This window comes from Acanthopagrus latus, chromosome 11, assembly GCF_904848185.1.
Source record: "Acanthopagrus latus isolate v.2019 chromosome 11, fAcaLat1.1, whole genome shotgun sequence".
Lineage (NCBI taxonomy): Eukaryota > Metazoa > Chordata > Actinopteri > Spariformes > Sparidae > Acanthopagrus > Acanthopagrus latus.
Genome location: NC_051049.1, coordinates 6,312,934 through 6,330,561, shown reverse-complemented (window position 1 = coordinate 6,330,561; position 17,628 = coordinate 6,312,934). Strand labels below are relative to the sequence as shown.

Sequence of the window (17,628 nt, the reverse complement as noted above, 5' to 3'; positions counted from 1 at the left end):
AATACATAAAGGTGATATGATTGATTTTATATTTTTATTTTAGATAAGAGTTAAATAGCTCTGTATTCCAATAGTAATCACTGTTATAGAGTATTTGGTCAGTAACGCATCCCCTCCTGCTTGTGTAGTCAAGGAGAAAATAGATGTTCTGGTATCCCTGTCCACTTTATCAAATCAGGACAGAGAACAAAGAGGTGGTCCTGTCCGCTCGTTAAGACGTAGAGGGCAGGATTCTCCGGTTTGCTGCTGATTTCGGTGATAACCGCTACACGTTCATGGTCATGTATGTCATGTTCATGTAGAGAAGAGGGTCGGGATTCCTAACCTCAAAACAAAAGTTGGCTAAAACAACGACAAAACTTACAGCAGCTTTAAAATATCTGCCAATGAAACCAGTGAAAACTTCCCTTATCTCACTGAAATGTTTCTTTCTAGGTGATTGTGCTTTATATTAAAGGTGCAGTGTGTAATATGTATAGTTTAAAAACATTCAAAATTAGTGAAAATTATGTTAAGTTAAAGACATTTATGGATTGTGTTGCAGAGATATTGACTGAAGTTGGCGTGTTAAGCAGCAATACCGTGCCTGAAAACTGGTCCAAAGGTCATGCGCTAGCAATACAAACACTAATACTCCTATTAGCTGCACGGCTAATTGAGCTAACAAGCTAAGAGTGGCAGCAGTCATAAAAGGAACACAGTCTGAGCAGTTAACTGCTCTGCTGATATGTTGCCCCTATTTTTGGGGGGCATGAGTTTGACAGACTGGCTGAGACAGAGACACCATTCACCCTGTTACAAGACACTGCACCAACATGATTTTGAAGCTGTTATTTTAAGATAAAAAAAGTTAGATAATGTTGCTTTGACACTGAAGGGAAACAAGAGTTTAAACTTGCCTACACATAGTTAAAAGTATAGATGTGAATCAGGCAGGAAAAAGTGATCCAGTCTTGATGCTTTGCACTGGAGGATTATTTATTCCTCTTTGCTGACTTGTGGGAACTGAAATATTCCTCTTCAGGCTGCCAGCTGAACAGTTACCAGGGAGGAGGCCTGCAGCAGCAGAGAGGGAGACGTGTGTCTTGTCATGCTGGCATAATCATAGTGGCTGCTGTAGAGACGAGCAGGGCCTCTGCAACAGTGTGTTATTTGATTGAGCTGCAGATGATAGTTCGTGCTGCCTGGCTGTTGCTCAGTGTGTAATTAAAAGCTTTCTATTGTGTTCCCCAGGTTCTCTGACAGAGGGCCCGCTGACTGTAAAGTGAGAGAAAAGCCTGTGGAGTTGGAACATTACCCAGCGCCACCCCCTCCGCCCATGACAGGAGCCAACCCTGACAGCAGAGACAGAGCTGCCCCGGCTACCGTGAACCACAGACCCACATTTATCTCCCACAGTGTCACAGAGTCTGTCGGACCTCAGCCCGAGGGCCACACCGAGACTCCATCTGGGCTGAGGAGGAAGCCCCCTGTGCTGGAGAACCCACCCAGATGCCCAGAGGTCGACACCGGTTCCCAGAGCGAAATCTTCACCCACAGCTCTCCTAACTCCGCCTCTGCCCCCTCCCACGCTGCACAGGGAGATTCTGAGCAGGGCAAAGGACTTGTGGACAAAGGACAAGGGGCAGTACATCATCTGTCAACATCCAATCCTCAGCCTGCCTCCTCTCCCCCAGCTTCCTCCCACAGACACTCAGGGCCGGCAACTATGGAGAGACAGCGCTCTCCATCTCCACAGTTTTCCCCTCAGAGACTCAGTGACAAGCCGCCGGTCTCTATTCAGGATCATCAGGATGAAGACACAAATGGGTAAACTTTTTTTTTTATTTATTCAAAATGTGTTTAGCATTGCACTGAGTGAAGTCAGAGTACAGTGACTGAAACTCCTCCACTGATCGTGTCTTTATGCTGCCTTTACAAAGGAGCTTATTGAGAGTCAGTGTATTTGTAGAATAAGCATGTGAGTGCTATCAAGCTGCAGTAAATTAGAGGGATTCTCTACATTTTTATAAAAGCCACTAGTGGTTTGGGGATAATTGAGCTAACTGCTGAAAATGTAAAATGTAGTCTAAATACCCCTGTTGTGAAGCTGCTTATTCATCCTCTTGATCCAGAACTAATTGATATCATCTGTAGTGAACTTATGACTGTGCAGAAGGATCATTACAGCTCGCAGAAACCAAAGTGGTGGGAGGAGTCCACATGTCTGGGATATTCCAGCGTGCTGGCCATGGAAAAAATCCCAGTTGCCATCATGCACTGAAACTTTAAATCAGCCTTTTTTTTATCCTTTTGGAGAGAAATTCTTGGTGCTTCTGTTTGTAAGTTTCTCTCTTTCTCTGACATTTCAGGATGGAGCATGTGATAGAAAAACAAACCTCTGCAGTGAAGAAAGTGCCCATCAGGATTGTCCACTCAGAAGGAGTCGCAGAGAAGGAGAAGAGTCCGTTTTTGCAGCACACTGACACTCCTGCTGTTGAGGCTGAGGCTCCTGGTGGAACCAGGCTGGGCAGTCTGGGAGCTGCAGGGCAGGACTCGCTCTTCTGCGCCTTCACTCGCCAGAAGGAGCCCGACAGTACGCCGGCCGCTCAGACGGACCCAAAGCACCAGGCAGAGGCATACATGAGCACCGTTAAAGATCACATCAACTCTACCGGTCAGCAGCCTGCAGACGAGCCCAGCAGGGTGACAGTAATCTCAGGACTGTCTGAGGATCAGAAGAGAGAGGAGCTGGCCAGGGACATCATGGGGAAGGATAAATCACTGGCTGATATTCTGGACCAGAGCAAGATGAAGACCACCATGGACTTGATGGAGGGGATCTTCCCTCAGGAGGAGCAGCTCTTGGAAGGAGCTCACCAGCGCAGGAAGGTGTCCCCGAAGCAGACGGTCCCCCGGCCTGCTGAGGAAAGGTCAGCCTCGCATTTGAGCTTTTATATCTGTTCATCTGTTTATGTTGAGTTGTTTCTCACATGCATCCAAGTTCCTTTTTCAAAAGGCACTTAATTTGTCCATATAGCAGCTCACCCACTTACCTCCGCTTGTTTTACCTGTAGTGTGCATTCACCCTCAGCATGTGCAGTTAGTAGGATATGTGCAAAGCTAACGTGTAAAGTGACTCCTGGAAAATCAAATCGTAAAACTCTTCTAGTCCTCTGTGTGTGTGTGTGTGTGTGTTTGAGGTAGGGCTGCATGATGTTGGGGAAAAAAATGACATTGCAATAACAGATGAGTTGAATTGCTCCATTTGGAAGGAATGAAACATTTCAGAATGATTAGGAGGGATTTTGGAGGGGAGTGTATTTTTGCCAAACAACCAAATTAGGGCCTATTTTGATGGAAGAATTCGTACAGTGTGCATGGTATCAATCATACTCAATTAGATTGAATTAGCAAACCCATTTAGTAAATAAGTGATGAAAAATTAGAACCTTGCAAGTTCTGCTTTTGTATCAAGCAGCAAAAAAAGAAGTAGCATGACGACTTTGAGTTAAATTGCCTCACATGACATTGCACGTCCTGCGATCTGACTATTGCGCAGGCGCACATTGCTGTGACGATGCTGAAGAAACATAATGTACAGCCCTAGTATGAGGTAAAACTCAGTCAAAGACATTAATACAGACTTGTGCAATATTTTATGGGCAGTCCTGAGAAAGTCTTCAGATCTCGTGTAAGAACTTTTTATATTCTTCCAAAATCTCTTTTTACCGACCTCTTAGGTTTAAAGTTAGGTTCACCACATTCTTTAACTGCACAAACATAATTAAATCACTTGTGACCGCCTCCTCATGAGTATGGACATGACCATGACATTTTATTTTCTTCATTTACTTCACAAAAATGTTGCCAGTGAGTATAATTTCACACTGCTGTTGTCTTAAGTCAGCATACAAATGCAACAGTGTCAGTAGTTGTTGTAGTTGAACCAAAAACACTGAATAATATTGCTACAGCTGCAATTTACATGTTATCAAAGCAGCAGTACCGCATGGAATCAAAAATATAGGCTGAAGTGTGTGACATGAATAAACTTTTTTTTATTTAAGTGATTCATAATGGCGATATGACAGTCAGTATAATATGGAGATGGATGATGGGATATCATACAAGATGTGATTCCTAACCATACTTCTCATTTGTTGTGTTCACGAGCGTGCATGAAAACTAGTCAGCAAGTTGGCAGAAAATTTGAAATATTCATCTTGAAGTAATGGTTGTAATGTGTTTTATGAAAAGCGTACAAAACCTCAGATAATAAAGGGTAAGGGCACTGCATGGGGTTCGAGAACATCGTATATTCCACTGAAGAACAACTCTGTTTGTATATGAGGGGTTCTTGCATGAGGCCCATTATATATTTTGTTTGTGTTTTTTATTTTTTATTTTAATCGCTGACAACTACTGGATTAATTGTTGCAGCTTTGTGTTTCTCTCATTTGGTTTGCTAATGTAAAAAACAAAACAAAAACACGTTATTTGTCATTTGTTGTTTCAGGGAAAAGGAGGACAGTATGGCGGCAGCTGTCACCATGGTGACCAGCTCTACATATTACAGCACATCTGCTCCCAAAGCTGAGCTCCTTCTTCAGATGAAGGACATGCAGGAGCAGGAGGAGGAAGACTCTGAAGACGAACTAGACATTGACCTGGCCAACAAGAAGGTACCACACACTCACAGAAGGAACCCATTGATATTTAGTGTGTCTCAGAACATGTAAACAGACGACAAAGATGAGATTACAGGCCTGTTTCATGGGAGTTCTGTCTTTGTGTTTTTTCAGCAAGAGCTGATCGACAGCCTGAGCAAGAAGCTTCAAGTGTTGCGGGAGGCACGGGAGAGTCTTCAGGAGGACATCCTCGACAATAATGCTCTGGGAGATGAGGTGGAGGCCCGAGTCCAGGAGGTCTGCAAGCCCAACGAGCTGGACAAGTTCAGGATGTTTGTCGGGGACTTGGACAAGGTGGTGAGCCTGCTGCTGTCCCTGTCGGGCCGCCTGGCCAGAGTGGAGAACGCCCTGAACAGTCTGGAGGAGGACACTACTGCTGAGGAGAGGGTGAGTAAATAAAGAAGATCATCAGAAGTAGAAGAAGAAGCTTTTTTTCATCCCACAGAAATCCTGATATTTTTCTTTCACCTGCAGCGTACATTGGTTGAGAAGAGGAAGCTGCTGATTCGACAGCATGAGGACGCAAAGGAGCTGAAGGAGAACTTGGACCGCCGAGAACGCGCAGTTTACGAGATCCTGGGCAACTGCCTGCAGGAGGAGAGCCTTACGGACTACGAGCACTTTGTCAAGATGAAGTCCGCGCTCATCATCGAGCAGCGCAAGCTTGAGGACAAAATCAAACTGGGCGAGGAGCAGCTCAAGTGTCTGATGGACAGTCTGCCCATAGAGCAGAGGCTGGCCTTTTGAAGGACACTGATGAACTCTGATGAATAAGACTAGTCATGTTGCTCCGACTTGTCCAGCAGAGGGAGACAGAGATGAGGAATCTGCAGAGACAACCTGTTGGGACTTTTTTTTTTTAGTTCTGTGAAGCCTCGTCTGAGCACGTCTTACTACTTCATGGACTTCTGTAACATCACCTGGACTGACAGCATCTTTAGGTGCTGCTCTTCCTGGCATCAACCAACCACTGTATCTAAAGTCTTTCACACCATTTTTGCTTTGTTTTTATTTTTACGATTTTGTTTTTTGTTTTTTTAGTAATTTATTGTAGCCTTTTGAATCCGCACAGGAGGGGACAGTATTTTATCTTCAACTGATTTGCAGCAGTGCTACCTGAAGTGTGTTACACGCTGAGCAACTAGGAGTATTTATCATGGTTTATGTCTAATTTCAAAAAAAAAAAAAAAAAGTTTCCACATAATCCATAAATTCTGGCCGAATATTTCAATAAACACAAAGGTTTCTTGTTAACATTTATATATAAACTAGTGGCCTTTTTACTTTACGCTGAAGAACCTTTTTCCTCGGTGGGATGTAAGTGAATGTACCTGAAGGAAAGGTGTGCAGATCCGTTTTAAAGAGCACTTGTTCAGCTTCACTAAACAGACGAAGAAGAATGGTAGCACTTCACATCCAGACTTTAACTCAAGTGAAATCCACATTTGAAGTGCCTGGAGAGTCACTGCCAACACTGTCCGGTCTTTTCATCCACTTCTGCACGTTGCATCCGTTAGTGCTGCTCTGAAAGTACATTTGTTTAGATGATGATATCGCCACGTATGAGTTGACCAAGTGTTTCTGTATTTTGTTTTTATTATTTCACTGTTTTTTGGTTTTTTTGTTATTCACGGTGCAGATGGTGAATGCATAGTTACCACAGTTGTTACTAAAAAAAAAATTGCTCTGGTTGATGAATCATTGCATTTTGACCAGCTTGAACTTCAGTTGTTAAATGTCTAAATTTCAGACTGTAACGATTAAATAAGTTTCCCTGTTGGAGGATGTTTGTTCTGCACATTTGAGAATATGACTTTCACACGCTTCGTGCACTGCTACAGCCCGACTCTTAACACTTTATCAGCTGTGCTCCTTTATATCAAATAAAGAGTCTGCTGGAATCACGCGGTAGTCTGTTTGATTGATTTCTGTTCAGCGATCAGCTCATTCTTCCTCGTCACTCATTAACCCCACCACACCCTCCTCTCTCCTGATTGTGTGGAAGCCGAAGACTTTGACATGAAAAGGATTATCTTCAACAGTCAGGTGTGACAGTCTTCCTCTCACATAACCAAAGCAACATGTGAACCGTCAGCTAGAATCGTTTCTCCTGTGGTTTATCCAGCATCTGTGGAATATTGACAACAAGAAATCTGAAGTTGAGACGCATCAAAGTGAGTGAAATGACAAGACTTTACAGAGGGTAGTTTTTATTTTACTGCAGAGATTCAAATGGACAATTATTAACGACAGTGTGCTACAGTAAAGCTCGAGCGCAGGTGCAGCTGCTGTTACAATAAACAAGCTTTCTCGACAATTCCACTGCAGGAGATTTATTCTCTACGTGACTGATCAACACTCGAATCTTCATCCAAAACTTGCTAAGGTGATTTCTTCTTCAATGTATTGGATTTGTTGCTTTTATATTGTTAGACTATTTGTTTGTATCCTTGATAATGTAGGAGAAACTTGGAATATGACAGCCGCAGGTAGAGATTAAAGTGAGGTTTCTAAAGTTGTTACTATATTGGATTTTCAAACTTCAACACAATACTGTGAAAAATATTGACATTCCAATTCCATTTTTGAAACCACAGGAAAAAAATGTGCTCAACTTTTTGATCTTAAAATTTTAAATGTTTGGTAAAAGGTAAATATAACATGACAACAAGACAGGAGTGTGCTGGTAGCAGAGAACAGCAGGAAAACTGTATTTATTTAATATCACATTTAATATCACACTTTTTTTTCTTTTAAGATTAGGCCTTCAAAAATAATCTGTCTATGGTGATGTATCTAAAAAATCCAAAGCATACGTCCTCACATCCTTCTCAGCACTGTGGGCTCTGTAACACATGTATACACAGGGACTCAACAGTAAACTTGATTTATTGACCTTCACTTACACTTACATTTTTATATTGCCATTTCAAACACTTACATGTACGTGAGTTAATATGGTATCGCTTCCTGAACATTTCCAACTCAGCGAAGAAGGCAACTCAAAACCCCAGAGAGTGTTATTGGAGGGTGCTAATTTTATCAGCTGTAATCGACTTTACTCAACTAAAGTTCAAGTAATTCATCTCGTGGGACTATTACAGACGTTTGTAGGAGCAGCTTGAGTGTCTAGAAGTAGTTATAAAGCCTTGTTTTTTTTTACAGTCTGCTTACATGAAGTGTATTCCCAAATAGCGTTGTGTTTAATCAAATTGCATCAACCTACCCGACACCCTGAAAACCTGGCTCACATAAATGTATTTGATTGTGTATTAGTTGTTTTGGGGGTCTTTGTGCGAGGGTCAGTGGGGGATCTACAATATTCTTTTGCTGCCTGGTAATATTTCATTTCATATTTCATGGTCTGGAGGCAAGATGTCTGAGGTAGTTATCTCAAATCCTCAGCTGATAAAATTATCTACAGTCCTTGATATCACTAGTGGTATGTGTCTAAGTGAGGAAATCTGTAATATTTATCTATTTTACCCTTTTGAGGTTCCTCCTGATGTGTACCGCAGAGTACCTTTGGCACGAGGCACCATCGCATGTTGGAAGTATGCAGCTATCCTTTTTATCATCAAAGTGTCGAGTTAAAGGTCTAGTGCGAAGGGTTTAGTGAGAACTGAACAACCAACGATTCTTACACGTTACACACTAATGAAAACATAAATATGAATGGTATATTACATTTCCGCCATTTAAATCCTTCAAAGCCTTCACACTGTACTGCCTGAAAAATGACTCCGCAATAATAATTTTGGAGTTTCAGACATTTTAACGTGGTGGTGTTCTTTCAGCAGGTGTGATGGGGGTCAGGCACACTGTCCGAGCTCACCAATGATTGAGGGATCCATCAGTCTCTGAGCATTAGACGTCACTCTGGGCACGATGATCTACTTGGCTCACACGGCTCACCGGCAGTTCCTGGGCCTGATCGCCGGGTTTCTGGCGTGGATCCTCACCATGGCCACGGCCGGCCTCAACGAGTGGCGGCTGTGGCAAGTGGAAGACGTGTCGGTCGTCACCGCGGGCGTGGCCTGGGTGGGTATCTGGAGGGCCTGTTTCTACAGTCAAGTCCTTCCCCAGTTCGAGAACTGTCAGCGCCTCAGCATCTCAGACGACTTCCTTCCTACGGAGATCCTCGTGGCTCAGGTGCTGATCATGCTGGCGGTGATCTGCGGCTTGGCAGCGAACATCATCGCTGCATTGGCCATGAGGATGGTCTACTTCTCTGTGGAGAACCGTAGGAACATACGGCCTGTATTTTTGCTGGCAGGGACCCTGTATGTCCTGACAGGGACGTTCTGCTTGGTGCCGTTGGTGTGGAACATGATCTCTGTGGTGAACAACAGGGCCATAAACTTTCCTCCTGAGTACAACCTCCCCACAGTCCCTGTCAGGCAGCACATCGGCTCAGCCATCGCGTTGGGCATCTTCGCCTCCATATTCATGCTCATCAGCGGGCTGCTTTTCCTTTCCTATCGCTACGCTTGGAAGGCCCTGAGCTCAGAGGCCCCCAGAGACACCGGGGACCCCCTCCATGGTCCCTGGACAGAAACCACACTGGCACAGAAGAATAGTTTGCCGAATGGAGACAGCCATGGCAGAGATAATCCTGCATTTCACAGCGAAGAAGCCTCATGATGGCAGAACAGAACAGAATACTAATCTGTAATCTGGGATTCTATCTTTTTCATCCAGGAGAAAGAGACGTGGACCATTACAGAGAATAAAATGACATTTAAGGAACACTGCTGCTGAATCACAAAAGTTAAAATGGACGTAAGAGCTTAACATTAATCCAGGAAGATGTCAGTGAAACACAGCATCATCCAGAATAACAGTCAAGAGTTCACTGTCACAGAATCACAATCTGAAAAGTAAAATCTGATTGAACTAGTCTCTGTCCACTGTATCACACTGATGATCTTTTATATTACTTATTCCAGAAGGAAGTTATTTAGCTCTAGTTTGCTCTTTAGCTGCTGAATGTGCCAATATGTTCTGTTGCTACTTCCATTTGTTTGGGGAAACTAAAGCACTGTGGAGCAACATCAGCATTATTTTGAGTTTTGTTCGTGTCCAACTGATGAATGTAACTCCAATTTCAGCTCTGTTTTGGTTTTTATTTACTCTTGAAGGAAGTTTTTTTTAAAACTAAGTTAGCTATTTAGCTGCTAAATGCTCCACAATGTTAACAAGCTTGTTGTTGCTAACATCGTCAGTCTGCCATTTGTGTTGGGAAGCTAACGTACAGTATGAGGGGGGTAAGGATATATACAGCAAAATTATCATTTATTTAAGGTTATGTTTACGTCCACTTTATGAATGTACGTTAAATTTGAACTCTCATTTCAGCTCTGCTTTGGTTTGTACTAACTCCTGAAGGAATTTGTTTGGTTTAAGTTAGCTCTTTGACTGCTATGTGCTCCACCATGATCACCAGTTTTTTTCGCTAACGTATTCTGTATGTAGTTAACAAGCATGTTTTCACTTTTTTTTTTTCTGGGAAGCTAACGTACAGTGGAAGGTTTAGCAGATAAGGAGCAACGTTAGCATTTATTTGGAGCTTTCTTTGTGTCCACATGAAATACTCCGAATACTTTCAGCTCTGTTTTGGTTTTCACTTACTCCCGACAGGAAGCATTTAGCTTATATTAGCTCGTAGGCTACAGTATCGCCGTCATCCATATCGTGCTGGCTCTTTCAGCGAAAAGAAAATAATTGCCCGGCCTCAAACAATGCTGTGACTGCGGTGAAAGAGAGCAAGAAATCAGGGAGGTTGTGGGCCAGAAAACCAAAACAACGAGCTGAAAGGAGCTAAAACAGTCTGCTTACAGAGTCGGTGATGACATTTTTCATTTTTCTCTATAAGCGACATGTCATCTAAATATGTGGCCCAAATGATAATGTCAAATATTGATTATAGCTGATGTAATGTTGTACTGAATGATATGGGTTCCTGCTGTTTTATTAATAAAATCAACGCAGCTGGGTTCTATTTTAACTTCATGTGGCTGCTGTGAGGTGATTACAGCTGTAATAGATTCATGTTGCCAGAGTTCAAGGACAGGTGTTATAATAACAAAGTTTATCTCTCCGGTGTTATCCAACAGTGTTAGAGAGTGTCAGAGTAAGCAATCTCAGGATTTCCTTCAATGGCTGATCAGCGTTATCGCCCCCACAGGCCGGGGGAGGAGACTTGACATGCCGAGGTGTGGGCTTCTAACGGGCCCCATGTGAGGAGGGATCTCGGCAGGTCAGGCCGACTGGGGGCCCTGCTCATGTGACCCGGGTAGGAGGCTGACGAGAGCAGGCATGTGAGCATGGAGAGGGGGCCGCCTCACAGTGGTGATTGTTGCCAGGGAGCTGGACACACACATGCGCACACACACACACACACACACACTGTAGCCAAGTGGCCCGCTGCACCTCTCTGGAGGCGGAACAAAAGGCCCTCTTCAGCCGAGTGCAGCTCTCTGTCAAAAACACAAGTCCCAGAAGTGGATGAAAGGTAGACCTGCTCAGACCACTACTGCAAGACTGTTTATCACACACAGACATAAACTGCACACTCGCTGCCTGTAATATGTAGCAGGGGAACTGCTGGTTTTAATTAGCTGAGCATAACTGAATATTATTAAAAAAAAAAACATTCCTCCGGATAAGACTTTTGGGAAAGGTATTTAATTTTAAAATAATTCTCTGCTCGTCCTTCATCTCTGTCTTCACCCTCCTCCCACTCGTTTGCACATTCCCCTCTGCAGATAAGCCCGATGGTTACTTTTTATCTAATCTGTCGTGCTAAGTCGTTTACTCTATCAGCTATAATGTCAAACGCAGCAGCACTGATAAGACTGCTCTGAGAAATTGATCTTCATAATTCAACAAAGATGACATTTTCACCTCGACCGATGACATTTTTTATTTTATTTCCATCTAGTGAAGTTCTGGTGAAGTTCCCAAACAGATTAGCTTCATTGCGTCATGTATATTATTTTTGTCTTCTTTGGAGATTCCTTCAATCAATCCCAGACATTAAGATCAGATTCAGATCATATACAGTCGGTGCCATCTCCATGTGTAGCCAAGGGTGGAGAGTAACTACACCTGCTCAGGTACTGTACTTAAAGGGTAAGTCCACCAATTATACACATTAGAGTGTGTGTATAGGTCTTGCAGAGTACTACTGCATATGTGAAAAATGCAATTAAAAGCCTTTTGAGGCTCCAGTGATGTCACACAGTTGCATTATGGGTGGTGACTACATGCAGCTTCTTCTGGAGCCACAAAAGGCTTAATACTATTTTTTTTTTTAGTATTCATCAAGACCTGTAAACACACGTTATGTGTAAAATTGGTGGACTTACCCTCCAAATACAATTCATTTACTTACTTACTACTACTTACTTTCTCTTTATACTACTTTATACTGGACCTATTCTACATTTCAGTCTGGAAACCATCACTTTCCAGACTATAAGGTTTAAAAATAACGCAACACACAATATATTTGACCTTTTTTTTAAAAATACGACACATTATAAAAGATTCAAACAAACCTTTTTAGATTGTGACTCCTTACGGGTACAAAAGAACAGGAATGTCTAGTCGGCACCCCCTGTTTAATGTGTGTAACATAAATTTTGTCAAAAATAAAAAGTATAAAGCGTTTTGTGACTCCAGCTTCAGCATTTCTGACAAACCAACTCAAGTGATGTCACTCACTTACCAAACCTCTGCAGCCCTCTCCTCATCTCTACTTGATGTAGACCTTCAAGGCTACATTAGCTGCTACTAGCACAGCACACCTGAATCGCCTACTGTTGAAGTGAGATGTATTGTGGGTAACGTAGGTGCAAAAGAAGAAGAAATCATAGAATAAAAAGGCGATATTTCTGGTACTGCTGCATCAATTTTGATACCTTTTTTTTTTTTTTAAATGTCCAACGTAAATCTGACAATGCTTAATAGGCTTTAACTTCTTTTATGATTCAATTTGAATAACTGTTAGAAGCCCAAAAAGATCCAAATATCCTCAAAAAGTAAGGATGAAAATTGGAGGGAGCGGAAACCTGAACCCTTGGTTGGACACAACAGGACTTTACTATCTTATTGGAGATAAAGTAGTTCAGACACAGTACAGTGTTTTGACTTTTGATGCTTTCGCTGCATTTTGCTGATAATAACAGCAGTGCAGTAATTTTACATTGTTGTATTGGTTCTTGTCTCACTCTCAGTTTGTTCTCGTACTTGCCCGTCAGATAAGACAGATAAGGAGATGTGGTCGACATGTGGCATTTGTTATCGCATTGCCTTATCTTGATGGTTTATCAGTTACGAGGGTGATGAGCAGTGGAAGATGTCACGATTGGGTCATATTACAGTCAGTCGTTTCTCAAAGACAGTAAATCATCAGCAGTTAACTCATCAACCCCTCAGAGAGAGCAGCTCTGTTCGTTTTTGATCGGATGCATTTAAAACATAATTTTCTCATTAGAGGACAACGTCCCATTTCCCCCTGTGCTGCCACATTTCCTGGACTCACAGCACTCGGAGTCTTGCGGTAATCAGAAAGAACATCTCTGCGGTTGTTTTCACTGCCTCCCCTGCTGAGAGACGCCCTCACACTGAGAGACACCGGGCCGCCCCTGGCAGAGCCTCCGATCTGTGAGGCCTGACAGAACCACTTTTTATACCCTCAAAGGCGAAGTCTGTCATGTCCTGGGCCTCTCAGGCAACATATGCTCCTGTGGCAACATCATTATCTCTCATTAAATTCATTCTATAAGCGCTGCACAAAGTATTATCATTAGGATGTGGAGGTTTAGAAGTCATCCTCCTCCCATGCAGTAACGCGTTCATGTCACTGTACCCGTGTCTATGTAAATGATACAGACAGTTTTGCAGTGCAGAGAGCAGCAGCGCCCTCTGACCTTGGCAAATTTGTGTAATTATGTCAAAGCGAGAGCCGCGAGGGCAACCTGTTCTACATTCTTCACAGTACACGCTGCCCATTAGAGCATTCATTAAACACAGCTTAGCTCAGCAAGTGACCAGGAAATCTGATGGAATTAGTCTCAAGCTGTGTTTCCACCGCCGCAGACACACCTGATGGACCAAGACGGCGGTGTTCAGTGCGCCCTCCACCCCTGCTCGGCTGGACGTTTGGTTACAAGAGCGACCAGGGACCACTTCAGACCAAAATAGGCTTCTAGGTTTATGTTGGGAAAGAGCAAAAAGAGCGGCCATGTTTCCACCTCTGACATAACTGAGTAGAAACACGCTCATTGTTTCATACGGATTCACGCCACGGCTTCTTATTTTAGCAACACAAATGATCATATACAGGATATTTCCGACACAGAAACAAAGAGACAACATTTGAGCAGAATTTCAATATAATTCTTTATGTGAATCATCTGGATGTGCTGCACAATACAGCACAGGAGTAAACATAATCAGGCACACAATAGCTTGTGCTTTCTATGCTTTAGTCTCAAGAATAACTTACAATCACAGCATTGTAAAAGCTAACGTAAAAACAGACTCCAAAACAGTGTTTTTTTTCTTCTTATCTGTACTGATGAAAGAAAGATTCTGAAGTCACCCCAGAAAACAGAATATAAAGCATTTTTATAAAACATCTCTTTAAAAAAAATATTCATTTCTACTGGTCACAGCTGGTTTCTTAAAATGTGCACTATGTAGTTTTGAGGAATACATTTTAATCAGAAGAGAAAGATTCTTCACTGACTGATTTATTTCTGACTAAACAAACTAAATGAACTGTTTTTGTTTTCATGACTGAATAAACTGAATAAACAAACTGATCTGAAAGGAGGACACAACTTGGCGGACACTGCCACCTTTCTAGCTTCAAACAGTGTTCCCGGGACCTTAGTTTCCTCTGAGAACAGCTTGTTTATTCAGTCATGGAGGGGGGGAAAAACTACATAGTGCCCCTTTAAATTGAAATGTTGGATTGTGCAGTTGAATCATGTAAAAACAGTTGCAACACAAACTAACTGAGGGTTCGGTGTGTTTCTGCGCTGTCTCGTTTTCACCGTTGTACAAGATCTGTGAATGACGGAGCAACCTAGACACAGGATGTCGTCTTTGATATAAAACCGCATATTTACATCATTATTTTAAAGCAGTTCGCAGTGCAATTCTACATGTGATTGTGTTGTGCTGTCAGTCTATATGCAGGTAATTATTTCATGATCGGTCCCTTAAACGTACTCTGAGCGCTTCCTGAAGGACACGTCTGTGCTCATGACCTGGTATCTCCGCTGCAGCACAGGCTGAGGCTCCACCTGTGAGCACAAGCAGGAGGTGACCAGCAGGAGCCCGGCCACTATGAGAAGAAATCCTCCGGCCCAGCCGCAGAACAGGGCATCGCCAAACTCCCACCGTGGCACAACATCAGGTACTTTATCGTCAAAGAAGTGAATCACGGCTAGGTGGGCCATGTAGGACACGGGGATCAGACACAGCACTCCAGAAATCATCCCCAGCACCCCTCCCACGATGGTCAAAGTCCTCTTGGTGCGAAAGCCTCCGTGACAGCTGTTCACCAGGTAGAGTCCAGGTATGGCCACCAGCATTCCCAGCATCCCCACAGCAAGGGAGGCGCACATGAGGATGCGGGCCAGCTTGAGGTCACTGGAAAGACCCAGCAGGCTGTCATAAGCTCTGCACTCCATGCCCCCGACGTCCTGGACCACGCACGTCTCCCACAGGCCCAGCTCGTAGCTCTCCACCGGCAGCAGGGCGGTGGACATGGTCAGCCACTGCGGCGAGATAGTGGTGGCTAAGGCGCACAGCCACGCTCCCAGAAACACCAGCATCCCCAGCAGCTCCAAAGCGCAGGCGCACGTGTCCATCTCTCTCCCTCTCTCTCTCTCTTTCTGGTCCTCCACGCTTGACAGAGCCACAAGAGGTTCTTCTTCAGATGGAGAGGGCCCAGCGGACGTCCAGAGCTGCTCGCAACACCTGGTAATTAGACTTGACCGCTCAGGCTTTGGACTCTGAGCTCCTTCACAAACAGTTGCCACTCAGAGGAGCACACATCTTCAGCTGCAGGGAGGAGAGGGGGGCCCGCTCGGCCCTCCCCTTTGCGGCCCTCCTGCTCCGGCTGCTGTGCCAATGGGCAGCAGGGGCAGAGGCAGAGATGATCGGCCACATGGGATCACGTTAAATGTAGAAAGGATATCATATGGAGCATTTTTACGGAAGACATTAACTCCCTCATGCCCATTTTTGTGCATCCTGTGTGGGACTGTGGTGTCACTGGATAAATAAGCAAACGAATGAGTACGGGCCAACCCAAAAGAACACAGCCAAGATATTATGTAGAAGAGCCAAACAGAGATAAGTTTAACATAAACTGAGCTGCCTTTGTAGATAAAATCTCCAGTTTTAAATCTGTGGGATTAAGACTATGACTTCTTTCTGCAGCACTCACAACTCTCCACCGTGTTCGTCTTGTTAACTTGTGTGTTTGCAATCTTTGAAACACAGTTATTAATATATCATGGAGGCTATCTCCCTTCATTCATTGTCTCTACAATAAAATCTTCCGAGGGAAATAACCTCTGCTCCCTGGATAGTGAGATGCATTCACCAGGGTTCATATTTCCAGATGATGAAAGTGCATCACATTTTTTTTTTTTAATTCATGATAATCATAAGTGTGTGACAGCTGGTGTCACAGTCAGGCTCTTTAAAACTGCATGTGACTGAAACAACAGTGCCGCTTATTGTGTGCTCCCTTATGAACACTACACAGCCTGTGGGAAATGATCGTGGGAGGCAACATCAAAGCTGTGATGCGAGTGAAATGTTTCCCAGCCGTAAACACACGCAGCGCAGAAACAAACACGCAAACAAAAATGCACAGATAAGATCCCCAGGCTGCTAAACTCCTCCTCCCCTGGAGAACAAAACGCTCAGCTGACTGCAATGACGTCTGCGACAGAGTGCGCCTCTGCTCGGCTGCACACACACACACACACACACAGTCAGGTGTACGGCACTACCAAACCCCAAATATAAAAGACAATATTTTCTTTGACAGTCTCTGAAACACAACTTTACATGACTTTCCTCTCAATGAAAAAAGCTTAAACTGTGTGGAGAACACACTCAGAACAGAGCAACAGAAAATCCCCTCTCACAGGAAAATCACCTGAATTTCATGTCGCTGAACCAGAAACCTGAAGAAAACTATGAAGAAATAAGTTTTTAATTAGTGTTGTTGTAGTTGCTGCTGGTCACTGATAGAGGTCAGCAAAGACCCCGGATTACCTAAAATATTCAAAACTTGATCCAACTCAAACTCACACACATAAACACTATTATCCATTATCCAACTCTGTCACCTGGTAACAGAGGGCCTGGAGCCAAACCAGGATGAGTGAAATTATCTTTGTATATAATTGTGTTACATGGTATATTCTGCTCTTACTCAAATCTTTTCCTCTCACTGGTTAGTGTGCGTGATGATAAAGAACCAGTTGCACCAGCAGGTCAGCCCTGCTTGATCAACTTGTAATTATTCAGTTTAAACTGGAAGAATAAGAAAAAAATACACAACATCAACAACCACCAACACACACCTCAGGGACACAGAGATGGATTTGCCAACTTTGAGTCACTTGAGTTGAGTTGTCGACACAATATACGATGGTAGCAGTTGATTGTGTTACCACTCACTGAACCTGGAGCCTTCAGGGCAGCTCAGGATTTGGGGTCTCGGGACAGTTGCCTGGTTTGATAATAAGCCTTTTCCACAGCAGGCAGGTTGACTTGTCATAGCAGGAAAAGCATACGTGAAACAAAATTTTGTTCATGATGGCTCAGTGCTATGAAGTGTCCCAGAGAGAGAGCGAAGCCCTGGTCGTAATGAGTCGTAGCAGAAAAAAAATAAAAAATAAAAAATGAGTACAGGCAT

General features: G+C 43.4%; 3 protein-coding genes across 12 annotated transcripts in view; 2 read left to right on the top strand and 1 right to left on the bottom strand.

Annotated features, from left to right (window-relative positions):
- The window catches only part of shroom2a (shroom family member 2a), a 37,629-nt gene extending 31,055 nt beyond the window's left edge, over positions 1-6,574 (top strand). For all 5 annotated transcript variants that reach the window (XM_037116092.1, XM_037116090.1, XM_037116091.1 and 2 more), the window contains 5 exons: positions 1,234-1,809; positions 2,352-2,912; positions 4,499-4,664; positions 4,785-5,057; positions 5,145-6,574. In XM_037116092.1, the coding sequence (XP_036971987.1) occupies positions 1,234-1,809; positions 2,352-2,912; positions 4,499-4,664; positions 4,785-5,057; positions 5,145-5,417 (1,849 nt within the window). In that variant the 3' untranslated portion in view covers positions 5,418-6,574. The remainder of the gene's footprint in view (positions 1-1,233; positions 1,810-2,351; positions 2,913-4,498; positions 4,665-4,784; positions 5,058-5,144) is intronic.
- Positions 6,575-6,697: 123 nt separating this feature from the next.
- On the top strand, positions 6,698-10,187 carry cldn34a (claudin 34a). 6 transcript variants are annotated; one of them, XM_037116074.1, is made up of 3 exons: positions 6,707-6,844; positions 6,999-7,056; positions 8,471-10,187. In XM_037116074.1, exon 3 carries the CDS (start codon positions 8,559-8,561, stop codon positions 9,312-9,314), a length of 756 nt encoding a protein of 251 aa, XP_036971969.1. In that variant the 5' UTR covers positions 6,707-6,844; positions 6,999-7,056; positions 8,471-8,558; the 3' UTR covers positions 9,315-10,187. The 6 variants fall into 6 exon arrangements, with proteins under 6 accessions (XP_036971967.1, XP_036971970.1, XP_036971966.1 ...); XM_037116073.1 differs by having other exon boundaries at positions 8,468-10,187; XM_037116072.1 differs by lacking the exon at positions 6,999-7,056 and having other exon boundaries at positions 6,698-6,844; positions 8,468-10,187.
- Positions 10,188-14,064: 3,877 nt separating this feature from the next.
- LOC119028752 (putative claudin-24) lies at positions 14,065-16,177 on the bottom strand. Its single transcript, XM_037115012.1, has one exon. The coding sequence runs from the start codon at positions 15,557-15,559 to the stop codon at positions 14,906-14,908; it is 654 nt and encodes a 217-aa protein (XP_036970907.1). The 5' UTR covers positions 15,560-16,177; the 3' UTR covers positions 14,065-14,905.
- Between the last annotated feature and the right edge of the window lie 1,451 nt (positions 16,178-17,628).